This window comes from Eumetopias jubatus, unplaced genomic scaffold, assembly GCF_037043125.1.
Source record: "Eumetopias jubatus isolate StellerSeaLion01/CBP00866 unplaced genomic scaffold, mEumJub1_p1.0 scaffold_9, whole genome shotgun sequence".
Taxonomy (NCBI): Eukaryota; Metazoa; Chordata; class Mammalia; order Carnivora; family Otariidae; genus Eumetopias; species Eumetopias jubatus.
Window position 1 is genome coordinate 34,968,431 of NW_028274815.1, and position 22,756 is coordinate 34,991,186.

Here is a 22,756-nt window from a genome sequence, read left to right on the forward strand (position 1 = left end):
GGAGGACTCATAAGCTTGTTACCTTTTTTTTTTTAACATAGCATAACTTATCAGTGTTTGCCAGAAGATACTACAGTTTCACTACATTGATGGACCTCTTGATTTTATATATGACTAGAACTGATAACACTTTAAAATTTTCAGTTCCTACTCAATATTATTAACTTGGTTTACCTAATAAATCCCTTACTTGTAAGGATCAACAGTATTATTGATGACTGATTAACATGTGTCTGATTGTACCCATGACATTCTCTGGCTTGAGTTTATTTAAAGAAAAGTAGTTGGAATGGTTATATTGGATGACTTCTAAGGCCCCTAACAGTTTCAAATTCTATCTAAGAACTGTTTAGCAATTTATTGGACACTGATTAGAAAAAAAAAGTATTATTTTCCCAGGAATGAAGGTAATGTTAAAAGCAGAGTATCCAGAGCAAATTTGCCTGGGTTAGAATTCTAACTCTGCCTTTTAATGACTGTATAACTTGGGGCAAGTTATTCAAATCTCTGTATCTCTGTTTCCTCATCTGTTAAATGGTGATTATTATAGTACATAGTTCATGGGATTATGAGGATTAAATTAATTAATACCTGTACTTAGAATAGAATATGACATAGTAAATACTAAATCATTTGCAGCTACTATTATCACTTGTTGTTTTCCTGTTTTCGTAGTATGAGAAGAAAATACCTACTCAAGAATCTTTGGAGTCATGTCTAATGTAGTAGCTATTTTATATTAGATGTTTATCCATCCCCACTGCTTTTTAAATATGGCAGACAGTTCTGTGTGGTAACAGTATTTATTTGCATCCACCTGAATACCAGTTAGTCTTGCTAGCTTGTGTTTTTCCCCTTGTTTTTGCAGCCCCTGCAACCCCATGTCAGAGTGTGGGATTCAGTTAGTTTATCCACGCTGCAGATTATTGGACTTGGGACCTTTGAGCGTGGAGTAGGATGCCTGGATTTTTCAAAAGCAGTAAGTAACAATTTTTAAAGAAGTGAGCAAGCTGCATAAAGAAACAGAAAAGAAGATAAGCTCAGTTGTGTGTGTGTGTGTGTGTGTGTGTTCATAGAAAGTGCTAGCTCTCAATTGTTAGCTATTGCTTAGCAATGGACAGCATTTTAACCTAGGTACTAAAGTACTTTGGTTTAAATGGGATACAGGTTTTTATACCTAATTATACTTTTGTTCTGAATCCTATTATGAAATAGGATTCCTGTAGTAGCAGGAAATGGTTAGAGGAATATATAGATAGCATGGTATAATTGAAATAAGCAGTAGGATGTGCTTTTTTGCTTCAGCTTGAATCATGGAAACCTATTTTATTTAGAAAATTCACAGACCTGAAAGTTGGCCAGTTCTGCACAAATATTGACTTTTCTTGATGTCATGTTGGAACAAATGAAATAATCAGACCTTTGTGGGGTGCGTGGGTGGCTCAGTTGGTTGAGCGACTGCCTTCGGCTCAGGTCATGATCCTGGAGTCCGGGGATCGAGTCCTGCAACAGGCTCCCTGCTCAGCAGGGAGTCTGCTTCTCCCTCGGACCCTCCCCCCTCTCATGCTCTCTCATTCTCTCTCTCTCTCAAATAAATAAAATCTTAAAAAAAAAAGCCCAGACCTTTGTACTTACTAAAATCATGAATTATCTTGGTTCTGAATTGGTGACAACATGAGTTTAAAATTCAGTATCTAGCAATCTTATCTAAACTTTGAGGCTTTATTCTGAGGGGAAAATAAAACAAGGATATTACCCATTGAAACATTCTATTTTTTCTTGAATTATATACAATTATTATAGAGTATACAGGAGATCTACATTTTAGGATCCATGATTTTAAATTTCAAATACAAACACCCCTCCAGATTTTAGTGGGGCTCACTCATACTTTAGAATATATGTATATATTCAGGGGCGCCTGGGTGGCTCAGTAGTTAAGTGTCTGCGTTCGGCTCAGGTCATGATCCCAGGGTCCTGGGATCGAGCCCCACATCGGGCTCCCTACTCAGCGGGAAGCCTGCTTCTCCCTCTCCCATTGCCCCTGCTTGTGTTCCGCTCTCGCTCTCTCTGTCAAATAAATAAATAAAATCTTTAAAAAAAAAAAGTAGAATATATGTATGTGTTCATATTACCTCTTCAGTTCCTAGCTATCAGCAGGTTTATTATGGATTATGGGAGTTTTGTGGGACATGGAGGTGTAAGGGACATTTTTAGAACTGAAAGATAAATTTGGGTAGACATAGGAACTTTGCTATCTTTGAAGGTACTGAATGTCCAGAGGTCCAGTGAGACAAGAATTGTGAGAAAGGCATTTACAAAAGGTGGTGAGTGGACAGAAGGTTTTTCACTACCTTTCTTACCCTTAAATTTCTGTAGCAGGAACTGTTGTCATCTTGTTGATACCATTGTTACAGTGTGAAGACTCTCCTGGATTGCCTCACTCTAACTTTTCCTAGTTTAGGTAATTGTTTTACTATAGGCTAAAAAATGGTAAAGAGAAGAGAGTAATAAGCTCTCCCCTTCCTTAGTACCTCTTTTCACCACAGTATTTCTTTCTCCCATATATGTCATTAGGCATATACTGCAAATGATACTGGAAAACAGATTTTTAGTATTTTTTTTCTTAGACTGGGAGACTTAAATTATGTGAATGAAAATGGTTTCAGAAAAATAGAAAAGAGGGTTGCCTGGGTGGCTCAGTTAAGTGTTTGACTCTTAATTCAGCTCAGATCATGATCTCAGGACCGTGAGATCAGGCCCTGCGTCAGGCTCCACACCTGAGTGGTGAATCTGCTTGAGATTCTCTCTCTCCATTTCCCTTGGCCCCTCCCTATCCATGTTTACTTTCTCTCTCTCAAATAAATCTTTTAAAAAATTTTTTTAAAGGAAAATAGAAAATTTGTTTTATTTATCTCATTTATCCGTGTTAAGGTAAGTCAGGTATGTCATGGAAAACTATATTGCTATCTGAATAACAGAAGTAACTAGATAGCAAGTGGAAATTAACCTGGGGGGAAAGAATTAAAAATAGAAAATATTTTTAAATGAATCTTCATTATATTTCTGAAGAAAATACAGTCAGGAAAATAGGATAATCATTTTCTTTCAAGGAGCTGTGAGTTTAAAGGATTTGGGATTATCTTTTTTTTTTTTTTAAGATTTTATTTATTTATTTGACAGAGAGAGATACAGCGAGAGAGGGAACACAAGCAGGGGGAGCGGGAGAGGGAGAAGCAGGCTTCCGGCCAAGCAGGGAGTCCAATGCGGGGCTCGATCCCAGGATCCTGGGATCATGACCTGAGCCGAAGGCAGATGCTTAACAACTGAGCCACCCAGGCGCCCCAAGGATTTGGGATTATCTTAATGTTGGCAGTTTTAATAATATGGTATTTCTTCTTAGAAAGTCAACTTTAACTGCAAATTTTTAAATGCCTTTAATTGATTTTTCTTTAGGATTCAGGTGTTCATTTATGTGTTATTGATGACTCCAATGAGCATATGCTTACTGTGTGGGATTGGCAGAAAAAATCAAAAGGAGCAGAAATAAAGGTAAATCAAAAGAAGTTTTAATTATTATTTTTCAGAATACATTATTTGTTTTGCAGATCCTTGGAAGTATATTGCATATCCTTAAGTTGCAAGAGCATACCAACTGGCCATATTCATTAGATTTATTGATTTGCCATTATTCTTATGATATTGAGAATACCTACCATTTATTTTTTTTAAACAACACCTATTTATAGTCTGTAATTTCTGTGATAGTATCTGTAGATCCTGAGGTCAATTCTTAAAGTATTCTTAAGATAACATAGTCAAGCACCTTCAGCCAAATTCCAGTGATATTTCAGACACATTGTGCTACTGAAATGCCAAAGTGGATGGTTATCTCATCTCAAAATTAAATCTGAATACTCTACCTGGTTTCTTCTTTAACAAAATTTGTTACTTCATTCAATCTTTAAAGTTTAAAAATCTAAAGGAAAAATTCATTCTAGGAATATAATGGACATAACCAAAAAGCATATGTAATGATAAGTTTTTTGGTCTTAATTACATGTATGGGATTATTACATAAAATGCTACAGCATTTATAATTGTTGTAGAATAGGGTTGATTCCTTTGTGTGTATAACTTGTAAGAGAAGAATATAAGGTTAACATTGCAACTGTGTTCATATGGATGGCAATGGCCTCCCTCTGAAAGGCTTTCAGAGGGATTCAGAGTGACAGGATGACTATAAAAAGCCTGTGACATATTTGCTGTACTCTTAAATAACATCACATTCCTCTTCAGTTGTGCGCACTCTCTCTCAGCAGTTTTGTTTGATATAAGCTTCAAGCTTTCAGCTTGTTGGTCAAAAAGAGATTCTTTTAAATAGTGTAAGTTAATCTTTTGAAAGAGTAGATTGATTGTACTTGAAAAGAATATGACGTGTCAGGAAACCTCAAACCTTGAAAAACATAAATGAGGTTATAGATTGTCTTTCAGCCATCATTCAAAGTAATTTAACACTGAAACATGGGGACATTATACCAAAGTGAAACGGGTGAATTTTGATCCTTTGTAGTAAAGGCTACCAGATGAAGTCTTGTGGTTTTCCTCCTTCTGACCACTCTTTGTTCTCCTTTCCAGGACCTTAAATGTTGGTATTCTTCAGTTATATCCCATGTCCTCCACTGGTATCATGTGCTCTTATGGCCTTAGTTACTGTCTGCTCTGTCCCATATCAATTAACTCTAACCCAGATCTCTCTCTAGCACACCTATATTTCTTGTTGCCTGCTAGGCATCTTTATTTGAATGTCCTGTCCTGCAAGTCAAAATCAACATGTCCCATTCTGCAGTAGTCATCTTCCTCAGCCCTCAACCAGTTTTGCCTCCCACCATATTCCACCTACTTGCGAAAGCGAGAAACTCTTTTCCCCTTGCTTGTCACAATGAAGTTCCTTAAGCACTGTATCTCAGATGTCTGTATTAGAGTTCTTTCCAGTGCAAGTGACTGCAAAACAACTGAAAGATAAAGAGAATGTATTGATTCATGGTTAGGGAGAAAAAGAACACATCTAGAAAAGGTCAGAGGGGAATTTTGTCTCCGGAATGACTTGATTCAGGCACTGGATCACTGTTCTCTTCTCTCTCCTCCTTTTCCTGTATGTTGACCTTATTCTCTTCCACTGTAGGTGAGCTCTATTTCTGCTTAAGTCACAGAAATTTGGGGAGTTGGTACATACCTAGTTAATTTATATAAGTTTAAAATTTAGTAAGGCAACTTCAGAACCTTATTGACAGAAATTAAGAAGACCTAAATAAATGGAGGAATATACAATAATCATGGATAGAAGAAAATATTATAAAGATATTACTTCTCTGCATATTATTCTGTACTTTCAACATAGTCAAAATCCCAGCATGGTTTTCATGGAAGTTGACAAGCTGAGTATGTGTAGAAGTATGAAGGGATAAGAGTAGACAAAAATAACAAGGTTTATGAGGGTGTGAAGTAACTGGAACTCTCATACACTGCTGTATGTTGAACATAGAAATTGGCACAGCCATTTTTGGAAAACTGTTCGACATTACCTTCTAAAGTTGAACATACAGATGTGCATACCCTCTACCGTCCTGTTCCACTCTTAGATATAAACCCAACAGAAGTATATCCATGTGTGGACCGAAAGACAACTAATCAAAAATAATGGTAGCCAAAAAAAGGAAGTTACCCAAATGCCAATCAGTAGGAGAATGGATAAATCAATAATGTGGTCTTTACATACAAAGGAATACAATACAGCAGTGAGAATGAACAGTTTACAATATATGCACCAGTATGAAGTGAATCTCACAAATGTAGATAAAATGGGGTCAGACACAAAGGGGTACATTCTATATGATTCCAGTTAAATAAAACAAAGTAATCTATGCTGCTACAAATCAGGATCATGGTTACTTGAGCAGACGTAGGGGATAGTGTCTAGAAAAGGTATCTAAGTTATTTCTGGGATGTTAGAAATGTTCTTTTTCTTGTTCTAGATGCTGTACAGAAATGTGTTCAGTTTGTGAAAATTTATCAAGCTATGTACTTAGGATTTGAGTACTTTTCTGTATGTATAATAAAAACCGATAAAAATTAACATAAAATATCCTGGGGTCACCTGGGTGGCTCAGTCGGTTAAGTGTCTGCCTTCTGCTCAGGTCATGATCCCAGGGTCCTGGGATCGAGCTCTATATCAGGCTCTCTGCTCAGCGGGGAGCCTACTTCTCCCTCTTATCTCTGCCACCCCCGCCCCGCGCCTTGTGTTCTCTGACACTATCTATCTCTCTGTCAAATAAATAAAATCTTTCAAAGAAAAAAAAAGTAAAATATCCTGTAAGACTACACTTATACTCAAAGTGATTTAATTTCATAGGTTACTTCAAGTTATGTATTGAATGTCTTAACACTAGCATTATGGGTTTGTATACTGGAAGTATTTGTAGTTAGTTTTATAACCCTCAATCCATTTGGCATAAGATTCAACTGTCAAGTAGTTTGGATTTTTGTCCAAGTGAAAACGAGGGACTGTTCAATTTTTAAAAGGTAGCATCAGGGTGCCTGGCTGATTCAGTTGGGAGAGCATGTGACTCTTGATCTCAGGGTCATGAGTTCAAGCCCCACATTGGGCATAAGATTACTTTTAAAAAAAAAAGTCATCTCTAGAAGAGAGAGGACTAATTTTTGTTTTGTTATTAACATTATCTTTAAAATTTACTTTTGACTTGCTACGTATATATAATCATTATGGAGAATTACATAGCAAGAAAAGGTACTGCCCTTTTCCCTCATCTTATAACCTGAATTCTAGTTAAGGGGAAAAAGCATTCATATTAGATTGTTTGGGTTTTATATGTGTGCCTGTATAAGGCCCTCAAATTCAAATGTTAGTAGAAATGTAAAATTGGCAGAAATATTGGAGTCATAGGAAAATTTCTAAATTTAGATCAGTTTTTTCATTGTTCATTTTATTGGTATAAGAACATAAAACATAGGGGTTCTAGGTGGCTCAGTCGGTTAAGCATCTGACTTTTGATCTCAGCTCAGGTTTTGTTTTGTTTTTTTTGTTTGTTTTAAAGATATTTTATTTATTTATTCGAGAGAGAGAGAATGAGAGATAGCACGAGAGGGAAGAGTGTCAGAGGGAGAAGCAGACTCCCTGCCGAGCAGGGAGCCCGATGTGGGACTCAATCCCGGGACTCCAGGATCATGACCTGAGCCGAAGGCAGTCGCTTAACCAACTGAGCCACCCAGGCGCCCTCAGCTCAGGTTTTGATCTCAGGGTCGTGAGTTCGAGCCCTGCCCAACATGGAGCCTACTTTAAAAAACATAAAATGTACTATGTTTAACTCACTTTGTTCATAACATTATCATGTTGATTTGCAAAAAAGAAATGCTTTCATAGACATGAAGTTCTTACCTAAGTTAAAAAATGGACATTAATGGGGTACCTGGGTGGCTCAGTCAGTTAAGTGTTCGACTCTTGGTTTTTGCTCAGGTCATGATCTCATGGGTCATGGGATGGAGCCCCATGTTGGAGTCTGCTTGAAGATTCTATCCTCCTGCCCTTCCCCCCACCTGTGTGTGCACTTGTGCACTTTGTCTCTCTAAAATAAATAAATCTTTCTAAAAAATGGATATTAATATTCACCCTGCAAGTAAACAACAGCTAACAATAAAGAGCTGTACAAGCATGTATTTTTTACCTCACTGTCAAGTTTGAATAGGTGCTTTTGCCATAAAACATTTGATAATTCAGTTGTGATTTACTGAATACATAGAAATATGCTGTTTTAAAAATATCCTCAATTCAGGGGGCGCCTGGGTGGCTCAGTCGTTAAGCGTCTGCCTTCGGCTCAGGTCATGATCCCAGGGTCCTGGGATCGAGCCCCACTTTGGGCTCCCTGCTCCGCGGAAGCCTGCTTCTCCCTCTCCCACTCCCCCTGTTTGTGTTCCCTCTCGCTGTCTCTGTCAAATAAATAAAATCTTTAAAAAAATAAAATAAAATAAATAAAAATATCCTCAATTCAGTAATTTCAGTGAAAAAGCTGTATTTGTAATTCTTTTGTGACTCTCATGCCTTTTTCTTCCACAGTCTCACTCTAGTTCTTTTAAACTTAACTCCTGTCCTTCTAGATTTTTTTTGAGGAAAGAGCATAAAACATCTTCATTTTTTGGTTTTTGGTTTTTTTCATTTCTGTAGGTATCAGTAGAGTGATCATTCTATATCTACTTTTTAAGCCCTCAGCCTGATGATGAATCTCTCAATCAGTAATATTTTCTTGGTCCATAGTACCAAGAAAGATAAGAGGTTTTTTTTTCCATCAAAATGAGAGTCTGTCTTTATGATAGAATGTACATGGCTCTTGCATTTGCTAGTTTTAGTGTACTTTCACCTGAATGTGTAAGAAATTAAAAGAATCTAAAACTAATTCATATGTCTTACTAGTGCAGAGTTATTATATGTAAATAGCATAAAAGATGATACAGTAGTATGAGGATATCAAATTTAAATCATTCTAAAAATCTATTAAAATTTTTCAGGAAAATTGATCTTTGAAGAAAAGGCATTTTCTCAAAATGTTTCCCAGTCTTTGATTGTCAGTAGCTATACTTGGTACTTATGGAGATAAGGATATACATTCATCTAAGGCTTTCTTTCTCTATCCACAGACAACAAATGAAGTTGTTTTGGCTGTGGAGTTCCATCCAACAGATGCAAATACCATAATAACATGTGGTAAATCTCATATCTTTTTCTGGACCTGGAGTGGCAATTCACTAACAAGAAAACAGGGAATTTTTGGGGTAAGGATCAGAATGTTATAACTTCATTATAAAACTTTTGATTTTTTAATTGTTGAGTAAACAAACATCATGCCAAAGGGAAAACTGAAAATTCTCTTTGTTTCATTGTAGAAATATGAAAAACCAAAATTTGTGCAGTGTTTAGCATTCTTGGGGAATGGAGATGTTCTTACTGGCGACTCAGGTGGAGTCATACTTATATGGAGCAAAACTACTGTAGAACCCACCCCTGGGAAAGGGCCTAAAGGTACAGTGTTCTCACATTAAAGTCCTCACTTTTTTTTTTTTTTTTTTAGTCTTGAGGTCTTTTATTTTCTTTACATTTATCATGCCATGAATTCATAGGGAATGGGTTCCAGCAGTTCAGGCTCCTTTCCATTAGTTCTCACAAAGTGTGCTTCTCTGGGTGGGGCAGGCTGGCGCTTCAGTTGAACCCAAGTACCTTTCTCTTTGGCTTCCTTCTTTTTCTGATCATTTTCCTTCACACGCTTTAGGAAGCTGTCTCGGCTCTTTGAGTGTTTAATATGCTCAATGCGTACATTAATTCTCTTGGCAAGAATCTTGCCCTTAACTTGTTTGTTTACAACAATGCCAACAGCATGCTGAGTAACATTGTAGACTCTTCCAGTTTTGCCATGGTAACATTTGTGGGGCATTCCTTTTTGAACAGTGCCCATTCCCTTGATGTCCACAATATCACCTTTCTTATAGATTCGCATGTATGTGGCCAAAGGAACAACTCCATGTTTTCTAAAAGGTCTAGAGAACATATAGCGGGTACCTCTCCTCTTTCCCTTTGTGTTGGTCATTTTGGCAAATTACTGGAAGATGGCGGTTCTAAAGTCCTCACTTTTAATGCACACATCCTGCTGTTGCAGGCTGGCTCTTACTCCTCAAAATGACTCTGGTTTTTAAGGTTTTTCATGATAATCTGTTTTTTAAAATTAAATTCTTTACAGTTATTCACTGAACGTATATAACCTACATTTGACTATATTCAACCTTTCCTTTTAGGAGGTTTAATTCAAAGTAATTAGAGATGATATAGATATGTTAATTTAAATAGTATAAAGGTTAAAAGAGAAATTATCCTGATCGTTAGTGTTTTGTGTAGCCTTCACAAAAGAAATGGTATTTAAGCTACACCATAATGAATGTACAAGACTACAAAAGATGCAGAAACTTGATCCCAGTTTAGAGAAACAGTGCAAGCAAAGGCAGAAGGATGGATGTGAATGTGAGGCATCCAAGATAATGTGAATCAGTTTGTCATGTAAAAGTTAACAGAGGTAAGAGGTAGCCAATTTGAAAGAAATTTTATTTTATTTTTTTTAAGATGTTATTTATTTGACAGCACAAGGAGGGTGAGCAGGAGAGGGAGAAGCAGGCTCCCTGCTGAGCAGGGAGCCCAATGTGGGGCTCCATCCCAAGACCCTGGGATCATGACCTGAGCTGAAGGCAGCCACTTAACCAACTGAGCCACCCAGGTGCCCCAGGAAATTTGATTTTAAAAAACAGTTTGTAATTCCTACTATCAGTTTAATATATACTAAGTAATTGATAATTTAGGGATTAAGATACAGATTTTTTTTAGTTATACACAAGAATCCTTAAAACTGGTTGTTGAGCTCACCATAGAAGAGGACTTATGAGGCCAAGGGTCCTTTATCCCCCAGTTAGATAACCAGAAAAGACCCTGCAAGGATTACAGAAGTGAAATTTTAAAAGAAAAAAGTTGGGGCACCTGGGTAGCTCAGTTGGTTAAGCTGACTGCTTTCGGCTCAGGTCATGATCCTGGTGTCCTGGGATTGAGCCCCGCATCGGGCTCTCTGCTCAGCAGGGACTCTGCTTCTCCCTCCCTACCGCTCCCCCTCCCCCCCGTGCTCTCGCTCTCAAATAAATAAAATCTTTTAAAATAAATAAATGAAAAAAGTTAACAAGATAGAACTCTTTATTTAATGCCCCTGAAGAAGGGAGGAGAGAGTTTCTAGGATTATCAGTGCTCTTATAGAGAAGTCAGGAATAAAAACCAAGAACTGTCCATTAGTAGTTTGCAATATCAATAGACCATTAAAGCCCCTGAACACCTAAGTATAGAGCAGCCAGTCTCAAAATGGAAAATTTTGAGAATCCAAGATGAAAATGGAATGGGAAGTAGAGAGTTACTAGAGTCAGTCGTCTTTTTAAGGTTGCCTAAAACCTGAAAGTAAAATGGGAATTGCCAGTAAAGAAGAAAAGACTAAAAAGAGGGAGATGAGAATACCTGGATTGGGCATATGAGGAAGAATTATCCTTGAAAAAGAGCAAGAGCCTCCATTTTATTCTGAGACTGGAGCCTTAGGAGCTGAGATACCTTATGTGAGTAAATGGGGGGTGGGGTGGGGGAATGTCTTGCAGGATGACACTGATCTCAGTAAAGGCAACTCTGTTAAAGACTTATATTGAAGTTTTTATTTTAATGGATTGTAAAAGAATAGTAATGTAGTAAAGCATCACATAATCAGACTCTGTTACTTTAGAGTTCTACTTGGAATTGGGATCCCACTGAAACCTTTGTCTTATCTATGGATATTGGACTTATTACAATAAATGAATAATAAAACCAAAACCCTATAAATTTAGAGGTATTATTTTCTAAGCAATGAGTGATTAAAAGTATCCTTATTGACTCTCAAAAGCCTGTTTCCAAAGATCTTAACAGCTGATGATTAGTAGTTATTTATAGTATAGTAATAAAGAATGATAATCCTAATTACTACATTTGTGGCACATTTCCTACCTTTCTCCTCTCCTTTTCCCAGCATAGCAAGACTAGAGGGTTCAGTCTCCCTCGGGCTGAGTCTGGGGGTTTCGGTGAGGCAATATGCATGTCCATGTCATAAAATGGGACAGAGGAGGGAAAAAGAATAAACTCGTAGTTTGGTCCCCTTCTTCTTTTTCTAACTACAGCCCCTCTTCCCAGCCCTCGTAGTGGGCCTTGGCATTTCTTTAGCTTTACCTCAAATTGATTGTCCTCAGAAATAGATGAATTTTTTTTTTTTAAGAATTTATTTATTTGAGAGAAAGAGCGTGCACGAGAGAGCACAAGCAGGGGGAGCGGCAGAAGGAGAGGGAGAAGCAGGCTCGCCACTGAGCAGGGAGGCCAATGTGGGGCTCCATCCCAGGACAAGTCCCATTTGCACCCAAATGCACAAGTCTGCTTTCCCCTTTTCTGTGGTAGATGAAAAAATGAGGAATGGCACTGAAAATAGCCTTTTTTCAACTCCATTTTTCTTTACTGTTTAAAAAAAATAAAGCTGAAAAAATATCCAGAGTACCATGCTTCCTTCAAAGTAGGTTATGAGAGAAAAATTAAAGACCTTGTTCTAAAATCAGTGGGCTGGGAACAGAGAGAGATTCTTTATCAACAGCAACAGGTTGGAGCAGCAGAAAGAAAACTAGCTAAACCAATCAGACTCTTGAGAATCCACAAGAAAAGAGGTGGAGATTGACAGGGAACCAACCTGGGGTTCCTGAGACATTTCCCCTGGGGAATGGCAGAGCGGTGCACCCTGGTTTCTCTTATTTATCCACCTCACCTTAAATACACTGAAACAACTTTAACAACTTCCCTTTGTCTCCCTGGAGTCTCTGCATCAGACCGTGGAAATCACCACCAATAACTCAGGAATAAGGGAATCCTTGTTTCTCTGCTCAGAAGGAAAGCCCTGATTTACACGTCTGTCTTACCTAATAGACTTTCCCAGGACTAACAGTGTCTGGCATTTGGTACTAGCTGTTTGAAAATTATTTGTTAAACCTTTTGTTAAGGAAATGACTTTAATCTTACCTTTGGATGTTAGCGTAGGAATAAAAGTTGAGTGGTACTGATGAAAGCACTATTTTCATGAAAATGTGGAATTTGTAGACTTGTAGATTTCTTACCATTGTGCAGATTTTTATACTATGTTTTTGGGGAGATATACTACAGTGGTGTTTTCCATATCCATGCAGCTGAATTTCTAAGTTTCGTGGGTGAATTGGATAGAAATTAATCCTTAAATTGTATTACCAGTGATCCTGATCTCAGTCATTGGCTGTGCTTTCTTTAGCTTCTTTTGCCTGGTTTAGGTTCAAAATTCATGAGAAGGATGGCAATGGATTGAGGATTCTTAAGAAAAAAGAAAGAACAATGATACTATCAACTACCTTTCCCATTTATCTCTGTTTTCTTTTTCCTGGGTTCATTTGCTCAGTATTAGAAATGTGAGGGACAGCATTGTCTACCAAAAGAGTGACTTAAATTGTTGACATGTGCTGAGGTGGGAGGCAGGGAGAGGTTTTTATTTGGGTTTTTGTCTAAAAAACTTGTGGCTTAGCCTTTGTGCAAAGAAAATCTGCATATGAACATACAGGAAATAGGAAATTAACCTTCATAAACTGCTGGGCACATGAAATAGACTGTATTGTACTCTGCGACAGGACTGATCCTATTATGGGCAAACTTGCTAAAAATTTTGTTTCTTCCTTTACATTTGAGGGTTTCCGTTCGAGAAAGGACTAGAGGAAGGGTTTGATGAGTGCAGTGAAATAAATGTATAACCTTAGATCAGAACACTCAAAGTTTCCATTTTTAAATTCTTGCCCAAAATTTCAGTAGACTGATCCATTTTGCATATTCCTTGATATGTATTTCTGTATCCGTGGCTGGCAGCCTTTTCAACCAAAAATACTGTGATAACATGTCTGATAAAGGGACGTTTTTAGATGGCAGAAGTTTAATTTCATAAATGATTCGTAAAGTGTACAACATAATGATATATGTATATATGCCAAACGATTACCACAAATTCTTAAGACTTACTCTCAGGATCTTTCAGATATACAATATAGTATTGTTAATTGCTATACATTATTACATCCCCAGAACTTATTCATCTTATAACTGGATGTTTCTACCTTGTGACCATTGTCACCTATTTCCCCCACCACCACCTCTGACAACCACCAGTCTGTTCTGTTTCTATTAGTTCATTTTTTTTTAGATTTTACTTGTGAAATCATATAGTATTTGTCTTTCTGTGTCTGACTTGTTTCACTTAGCATAATACCCTCAAGGTCCATCCACGTTGTTACAAATGGCAGGATTTCCTTCTTTTTTTTTATTCCATTGTGTATGTGTGTACACTGCATTTTTTTTTTTTTTACACCACATTTTCTTTATCAGTTCATCTGCCAGTCAACGCTTAGGTTGTTTCCGTATTTTCTTTTTATCATGTGAGTACAAGGTACTTATTTCCTACCTATATGAGAAAGTTCAGATTTTTCTTTTATGAAATAATTCGTAAGTTTTAAGTGAGGGGAGGGGAAGTTGAGACTATTACAAGATAATTTCCATTCTTAAATCTTTTTTTTTAAAGATTTTATTTATTTATTAGAGAGAGAATGAGAGAGAGAGAGCACGAGAGGGAAGAGGGTCAGAGGGAGAAGCAGACTCCTCGCTGAGCAGGGAGTCTGACGCAGGACTCGATCCTGGGACTCCAGGATCATGACCTGAGCCGAAGGCAGTCGCCTAACCAACTGAGCCACCCAGGCGCCCCCATTATTCTTAAATCTTTAGGGAACTAAGAAACACCATTTTACCTACTCTCCAAATAATCAGCGTGAGCACATTTGCCCAGTTGCTGATAATATAACATAAATTTCAAAGTCTACCTGATATTCAATTCCATAGGTAAACAGGCACAGAAAGCCTTCCAAATTATCCTTATTTGAAGTCAGGGTAAACTGCTTTTTAAGGAAACTTTGTTTCTGTTAGAGATGTGAAGAAAGGGGGTATTTGCAATTAAGCTTGGATAGACTTGGCCATGATTACATCTGGAGATACAGTAGGTTTTTAAATTCAAGGATAATTATTTTTCTTGGTAGGTATTTCAAACATTACTTGGCTTAAATTGGAATGTCAGAAATACAGGCCCATGAGAAAGAAATCTTTGACCAACAATTTGTTATATTGGCAAATACTATCTAAAGGGAACTTTGGTAATGTGTTTAAATTTGAAACACAAATTTTATCTCAATTAATATTAGGTCCTCTTCAGGAAATAACTCTTACGGGGTAGGAGGTTTGAGAGTAGAACTCTCATGGAGCTGATACTACTTAGTTATATTTATTCTTGATGAAGCATTTGTTCCTCACGTTTATTTTCTAACATTCCATCATTCTAGGAAGACTTAAGTGATTAATGAGGTGGTCATGTCTGGAAGACTGAATTTAAAACAGAAAAACTATGTTGCAGTTTTCTACATTCTGATGGAGATCCATGAAATTCCACATCTCTGCTTTTGTAATTTCTTGCATGGTACTCAGACTCTCTTGTTAATCTGACTATGAATTAGAAAGTAAGGTCTTTGGGCCTCCCCCCCACACCCCCACACCCCCCAGCCCAACAATACTCTTTAAAAGTTCACACCTCTCAGATGTCCTCTCGGTCACGTCAGGGCCATGATTGATAATTGGCTGGCTGTCTTACTGGACACAGTTGTGGTGTTCAATGTTTGAAGTATTTTTAGGTGATAAATGTGATGTGAGCTGAGGGAGTTGATGTGAATAGCAAGTTTGTTGGAGTTCTCCCAGCTCTGCAGATTTGAGCAAGTTCTCCTTCAAATCCGGCAAGCCCTTTCTTTCCTTTCTCCCTGCCCATCTCTTAAATATCTGTACCACTAGCTCCCTGACACTGAGTAATTTTTAGTCAGCTGTAGCATTCTTCTTTCAAGGATACAAAAGCCCTACAAATTGCAGTTTATTTTTTAAATACACTGGTAGATCCTTTAAATAGGTAAGTAAAAGTGAACTATCTCAATGACAGCTTTATTGAGATGCAGTTCACAGACCATAAAACTCACCCTTTTAAAATGTACAATTAAGTGATTTTTAGTACATTCACAGAGTTATACACCCATCACCACTGTCTTAAATTCCAAACATTTTATCACCCCAAAAACAAACACTGGACCTGTTAGCAATCATTTCCCATTTCTCTCTCCCTTCAGCCTCTAGCAACTATTTGTCTACTTTTGGTCTCTGGATTTGCCTATTTTGGACATTTCACGTAAATTGAATCATACAATATATGGTCCTTTGTGACTGGCTTCTTTTATTGGGACCTTAGTGTTTTCAAGGTTCATCCATGTTGTGGCATGTATCAGTACCTCATTCGTTTTAATGGCTGAATAATATTACATATTATGAACATACCATATTTTATCCATTCTTCCGTTGATGAACAATTTAGAAAATGAACAATTTTTTCAGTTTCATTGAGATATAACTGGCATATGTTAAAATGTATAACATAATAATTTGATTTGATGTATGTTTATATTGCAAAATGAACACAGTAAGTTTTGTTTATATCCATCACCTCACAGTTATAGATTTTTCTCTTTTGATAAGAACTTTCAGGTCTACTTTCTTAGCAGCTTAATTTTCAAATATATAACACAGTATTGTTAACTGTAGTCACCATGCTGTACATTAAATTCCAAGAAGTTATTTATCTTATAACTAGAAGTCTATACCTTTTAACCACTTTCACCCATTTCTCTCAGTGAATAATTTTAAACCTGTAATTTTTTTTCATTATTCCAAGTGGTATGAGATTTACTTATTGACTTAACTTTGGCCATATTTAAACAAGGTGCTGCCTTCCCATTTTTAACTTAGTAACTAATTCTATAGGGTATCTTTCAAAGAGCTTTTACTCTTGCTCTTCCGGTCTCACTAGCCAGACAAAGAGGTTCATTGAGTTAAGGTATCATGAATACCAAAGAAGTAGTTCTCAGGAAATGAAGTGGTTATAGTTTGAGTACTAAAATCTTACCCTCAGGGGCTCTTGGGTGGCTCAGTCACTAAGTGTCTGCCTTCAGCTCAGGTCAGTGATCCCAGGGGCCCCAAGCCTGAGCCCCACATTGGGCTCCCTGCTCAGCAGGAAGCCTGCTTCTCTCTCTCCCACTCCCCCCGCTTGTGTTCCCTCTCTCGCTGTGTCTCTCTGTCAAATAAATAAATAAAATCTTTTAAAAAAAATCTTACCCTCACCCTGAAAAAAGAGGGTCTGATGGGTGCCTGGCTGGCTTTGTCAGTGGAGCATGTGACTCTTGATCTCGGGATCATGAGTCTAAGCCCCATGTGGTGTGGAGGCTACTTAATAAATAAATAATATAAAGAAAAAGGATCTGATTATATATAATATACACATATATACATACATAGCCTACCCTTGAACAAGGTGGGTTTGAATTGCATGGGTCCACTTATGTGCAGATTTTTTTACAGTACAGTACTGTAAATGTATTTTTTAAGATTTTATTTGAGAGAAAGACAGTACTGGGCAGGGGGGAGGGGCAGAGGGAGAAGAAGAGGTGGACTCCCTGCTGAGCGGGGAGCCTGATGTGGGACTCTACCCACGGACCCTGAGATCATGACCTGAGCTGAAGGCAGAAAAGCTTAACCAACTGAGCTACCCAGGTGCTCTTCTTAAGATTTTGTTTATTATAATTTCTCTAGCTTTATTGGAAGAATATAGTATGTAATACATACAACATACAAAATAGGTGTTAATTGACTATTGATATTATTAAGGCTTCCTGTCAAGAGTAGACCATTAGTAGTTAAGTTTTGGGGGACTCAAAAGCTATAGACAGATACTTGACTGCACAAGGGGTTGGTACACCTAACCCATGTTGTTCAGTGGTCATTTGTGTGTGTGTGTGTGTAAATTGTTTTTTAATCTCCACGTGGACTTAAGATATTTTTTTTATGGCCCTGCCTTGTCCCTCCCTGGGTACTTGTAAAGTACTTATATGCTATGGGCATATAAGATGAGAAAGCTGGGGGCGCCTGGGTGGCTCAGTCGTTAAGCGTCTGCCTTCGGCTCAGGTCATGATCCCAGGGTCCTGGGATCGAGTCCCACATTGGGCTCCCTGCTCAGCGGGAAGCCTGCTTCTCCCTCTCCCACTCCCCCTGCTAGTGTTCCTGCTCTCGCCGTGTCTCTCTCTGTCAAATAAATAAATAAAATCTTTAAAAAAAAAAAAAAGATAAGAAACCTGGGCTATCATTCAGCCATCACATTGGTACAACCTAACAGGTTTTTAAAATACTACTCTAGTTGGTCAAAAGCCACTGCTCCAGGCTGCTAGTGCCCACTTCCATCCCAGTACCATTCCCAGTCCTCCGTTTCTTAGCAAGTAAAGGGGCAATCCTTGGCAGAGCAGAGGGCCTCCACGTCAGCAGTGGTTATTTTTTTTTTTTATTTGCCAGAAGGGGAGCGGCAGGCAGAGGGAGAAGCAGGCTCCCCATGGAGCAGGGACCCTGACCCTGGGCTCAATCCCAGGACCCTGGGATCATGACCTGAGCCGAAGGCAGACGCTTAACCAAGTGAGCCTCCCAGGCGTCCCAACGTTGGTTATTAAATGTTAAATATTATGGCTGTTACCTCAGCAGGAAATGAAGATTTTTGGGAAGCTTAAAAGAACATTGAATGGACTTGAGTCCTCATCATGGCTTTGTCACTAGCTATGTGGTATTGGTTAAGCCAGTTCTATACATCTGTGTCCTCAGCTCTAAAATCAGAAAAATAATACCTACCCTACCTACGAGGTAGGATGATTATAAGAGATAGTAAGTTCTGAAGCTAATGTATCCTCTGTTGTCTGTGGAATTATCACTACTTCAGCTTATCCTTTTGTAAGAATTATTTTGAAATGTTTTCAGAGTAACTAAATATTAACATAAATGCAAAAGGATGAACTTTTGATTCTTTATTCTGTAAAGTTTTCTTCCAAAAAGACACTAGAGTGATGGAAAATATCAGTGTTTTTATTTTTTCTCTCATCTTATTAGGTGTTTATCAGATCAGCAAACAAATCAAAGCTCATGATGGCAGTGTGTTCACACTTTGTCAGATGAGAAATGGAATGTTATTAACTGGAGGAGGGAAAGACAGAAAAATAATTCTATGGGATCATGATCTGAATCCTGAAAGAGAAATAGAGGTAAGGATGAAAATTTTAAAATATTAAGTCTTCTAAATGCTTGTGTTCATCCCACAATAAGTTAACACACTTTCCTGGGAAATTGGTACACATTTTTATCATTTCATTCTCTCAAAAAAAAAGAAATAAAAAGAGTATTCATTAAACAAAATAATTGGAAAGAGTAAAAATATACATATATATATATAGGGCAGACTAGTTTTTATTTCTGAGATTATTTTTTTAGTGATCCAAAAATATAACCATGCAGACTTAAAATTCAGCAAACATTCACCAGATACAGTATCCAACTCTAAGGTATAAAAAATAACCAGTTTGATTTTAAAACTTGAAAATAATCTTTTAAACAAGAGACTTAATGATAATCGCTAATTATCTGTGTATGTGTCCGCTTCATGTCATGCACCAAGAGTATCTACCACACCTGACAAGTATTCTGTGCTCAGGGAAAGTTTGCTAATTGAATTGAGGTCTCTGGAAGTGAAATGGTTAAGAATAGTATTCTATAGGTCAGTGTTTCTCAAAGCAAGGGCAAATTTCAGAGTTTAGTATTGCTTCTGTTTTTTTGGTGACTTAAACTTTGAATTTGTGCTTAGTGTTTTCAACACGTTTTCCAGACAATCTTTTCTTAAAAAAAGATCCCAAAAGTACTGCTGTTGGGTTTTATTTCCAAGAAGATAGACAAGAAGTCAAAAGAGTCACTTTATCACAAACTTAGGTTCATAATGGAAATGCCACTTCCTTTACTATTTCTTTTTTTCCACAGATAACTCATATCCTTTGTAATCAAAAGCTACACCATCTGTTTTATTCCTCCCTTTGCCATTTCTAACATCAATTTGGATTATCTTTGGAATTCAATTATTTGTGCTTTTAGGAGTCACTTTGGGTCCTCCTTCATAAAGAAGAATTGCATTATTTCAGAGTCATTGCTTGGACTTATTATCTTATTAATACACCATTCACCGAGAGTATACCATGTAGTGCATTAAATGAGCGTGATCTCCCAAGGAGTCCTATGAAGGACAGTTGTAACACTTCGCAATATATTGCTTTTTAGTTAACAAATTTCACATGTGTTATTCTTTTATTTTCTTCCTTACAACAATCAAGAATAGGTAGGATATATATTATTATTTCCCCATATTATAGATAAATTTGTCTTAGGCTAGATGGTGTACCTCAAATAAAATAACTGGTAAATAACAAAACCAGACCACATTTTTCATGTAGTCTAATAGAACTTTTTTCCCCTACACCTAACCCAACTCTTGAAATCATATAAAATATAAATTTAAAATTGACTAAAGCAAAGAATGTTGATGATAGTGCATGATAACTTCTCTGTAATAAAATGTAATTGAACAAATAAACTCATTAGTATAATATTACCATGTGACTTTCAGATTTGGAGTTCTGTCATTTATTACCCTATAATTGCTTACAGCTATAAATGCAGTCTTCAGGTAGTAATTAATACATGTTGTTATGTGTCTGGTGACTTTATAAATTTATTTTTTAGGTTCCTGATCATTATGGAACAATCAGAGCTGTAGCGGAAGGAAAGGCAGATCAATTTTTAGTAGGCACATCACGAAATTTCATTTTACGGGGAACATTTAATGATGGATTCCAAATAGAAGTGCAGGTAAGATGTATTATTTTAACCATTAACTGAATATTTTTGAGGATACCCTCTGTTTCTTATAACAATGGGTATATTTTCATTTTCAGGGTCATACAGATGAGCTTTGGGGTCTTGCCACACATCCCTTCAAAGATTTGCTCTTGACGTGTGCTCAGGACAGACAGGTGTGCATGTGGAACTCAGTGGAACACAGGCTAGAATGGACCAGGCTCGTAGATGTGAGTAAAGCAAAATGTGATCATAATCTTCCCACAGAAACTTCCTAAAATGGCAGTTGGGAGCAGCGAAGGAAAAAGGGACTCAGCATTGGTTAAAACCAAGTGTATTTATATAGTTAAGTAAAGGGGATGAGGTAAGGGGAGAATGTTTAGTCACAAAGTATAACATGAACCCACTCTAAAGAAGCAAATTAGGGCAAAAGCTCAATTTTTCTGTCAGCTTCAGTAGATAAAAAAAGATTTGACATATTTATGGAGCATTAATTGTTAAAGAAATGTTTGGGCCTCTGGTGGTGGTGCAGTTGGATTCAGTAAGCGCTGCTCACTAACAGACTACTATCTTCTTTTAAAGTTATCTCTTACTGTATTTTCTCCCTACCCCACCCAGATATCCACCTTTTCTAGCCCAAAGGTGTATACAGGTTCTTTGCAGACTAAAGAACTGTATACATGTTTGTTGTTATTATCCTTATTGTTCCACTGCCTAGCCACGAGCTGGCTGTCCTTTACCCTCACCACTTTGCCAACATACCCCTTCCTGCTCTGAAATTCTTTTTCCTCTCATATCAGTGTAGTATTTTTCATTGGCTACAATAAAGTTGATCGGAATTCCATGTTTATATGAAACCAATTATTTTCAAATGTTTTTGCCACTATTCCCATAGATCTAGGGAGACTTTCTCATGTACTCCCCAACAGCTGTCTGTCTCTCTTCTAGGAACCAGGACACTGTGCAGATTTTCATCCAAGTGGCACAGTGGTGGCCATAGGAACGCACTCAGGCAGGTAGGGTCTTGAAGGGAAATGTGAGCTGAGTACTCTGAAGTGGTGGGATGTTTAATCATTATTCAGGAATGTTCTCGGTCTGATCTAGAGAATTAATCTTTTTAAGTGGCACACGAATATGCTTGTTGCTCTTATCTGTTATGTATCCTCATTCAATCATTCAGTAATTCTTGAGCACCTACCATTTGTTAGACGGTACTGTGGGCGTTCAGGCGACATCAGAGTGCAAAACAAAAATCCCTGCCCTGTGGAGCCCAAATTTTAGTGTCTGTGTGGAGATGGGATAAAAATATAAACATTATAACTATCTAAATTAGAAAATGTTAAAAGCCATGGGGGTGGGGCATTGAGCAAGAGGGATTGGGAGGGGGTGCAGTTGCAAAAGATAAGAGTGGTCAGGATAGACTTCCTTCAAAAGGTGATAATTCAGCTGATTTGACCCTCCTTGGAAGAATTTTATATGGTGTCAGAAAATTTCTCTCCTCATTTTCTTTTAGGGAAGGGAACTGCAACTGAAATAACCCAGTTGAGCTTTTATAAATTATTTATTCTGTAGTTTTTATCATCCTGTCTTTTTTTAATGTTACACAGATTATAAAAGTATATTTCCCGAAATTGTTACTGCTTGTCTTTACCGACCTCATATAGTACTTTTCTAAGGTTATTACGTAACATGTATTTATTGTATTTTTGAGTCCTTTTTATTGCCTCTGCTAGGAAGTAGCCTTCATCCATAAATAACTTAATTTCTTTATTAAAGAGGCAGAAGAAAAATATGAAGTAAATTTCCAAAAGTTAAACCCATTGAAAATGTGGAATGCTGATTTCTAATGAGGTGAAACTATTGTGAACACTTTTGTTTATATGACAGATAATTTCAAATCATTTCATTTAATTCTAAATTTAGTCATTTGGAGTTTTTTATAGCACGTTTTTCCCTTTGGTTGTTGGATACAAATTAACACTTCTAGAAAGTCAAAACATTCAAATTCCTTTTCCTATACAGCACTACAAAATCTAGAATCATGGAGGGGTGCCTGGGGGCTCAGTCAGTTAGGTGTCCGACTCTTGATCTCAGCACAGGTCTTGATCTCAGGGTTGTGAGTTCAAGCCCTGTGTTGGACTCCACACTGGGTGTGGAGCCTACTTAAAAAAAAAAAAAAAATCATGGAAAAACAGGTCTCTAGTGATAAACTTTGAAACATGGATGTGTAATAAAGATGCTATT

General features: G+C 37.3%; 1 protein-coding gene across 2 annotated transcripts in view; it reads left to right on the top strand.

The window, feature by feature from the left end:
- Positions 1-22,756, top strand: part of EML4 (EMAP like 4) — a 143,312-nt gene that overhangs the window by 91,836 nt on the left and 28,720 nt on the right. For both annotated transcript variants that reach the window (XM_088026405.1, XM_088026406.1), the window contains 8 exons: positions 869-979; positions 3,457-3,552; positions 8,710-8,844; positions 8,956-9,091; positions 18,725-18,876; positions 20,399-20,524; positions 20,611-20,742; positions 21,461-21,528. In XM_088026405.1, coding sequence (XP_087882531.1) covers positions 869-979; positions 3,457-3,552; positions 8,710-8,844; positions 8,956-9,091; positions 18,725-18,876; positions 20,399-20,524; positions 20,611-20,742; positions 21,461-21,528 — 956 coding nt within the window. The remainder of the gene's footprint in view (positions 1-868; positions 980-3,456; positions 3,553-8,709; positions 8,845-8,955; positions 9,092-18,724; positions 18,877-20,398; positions 20,525-20,610; positions 20,743-21,460; positions 21,529-22,756) is intronic.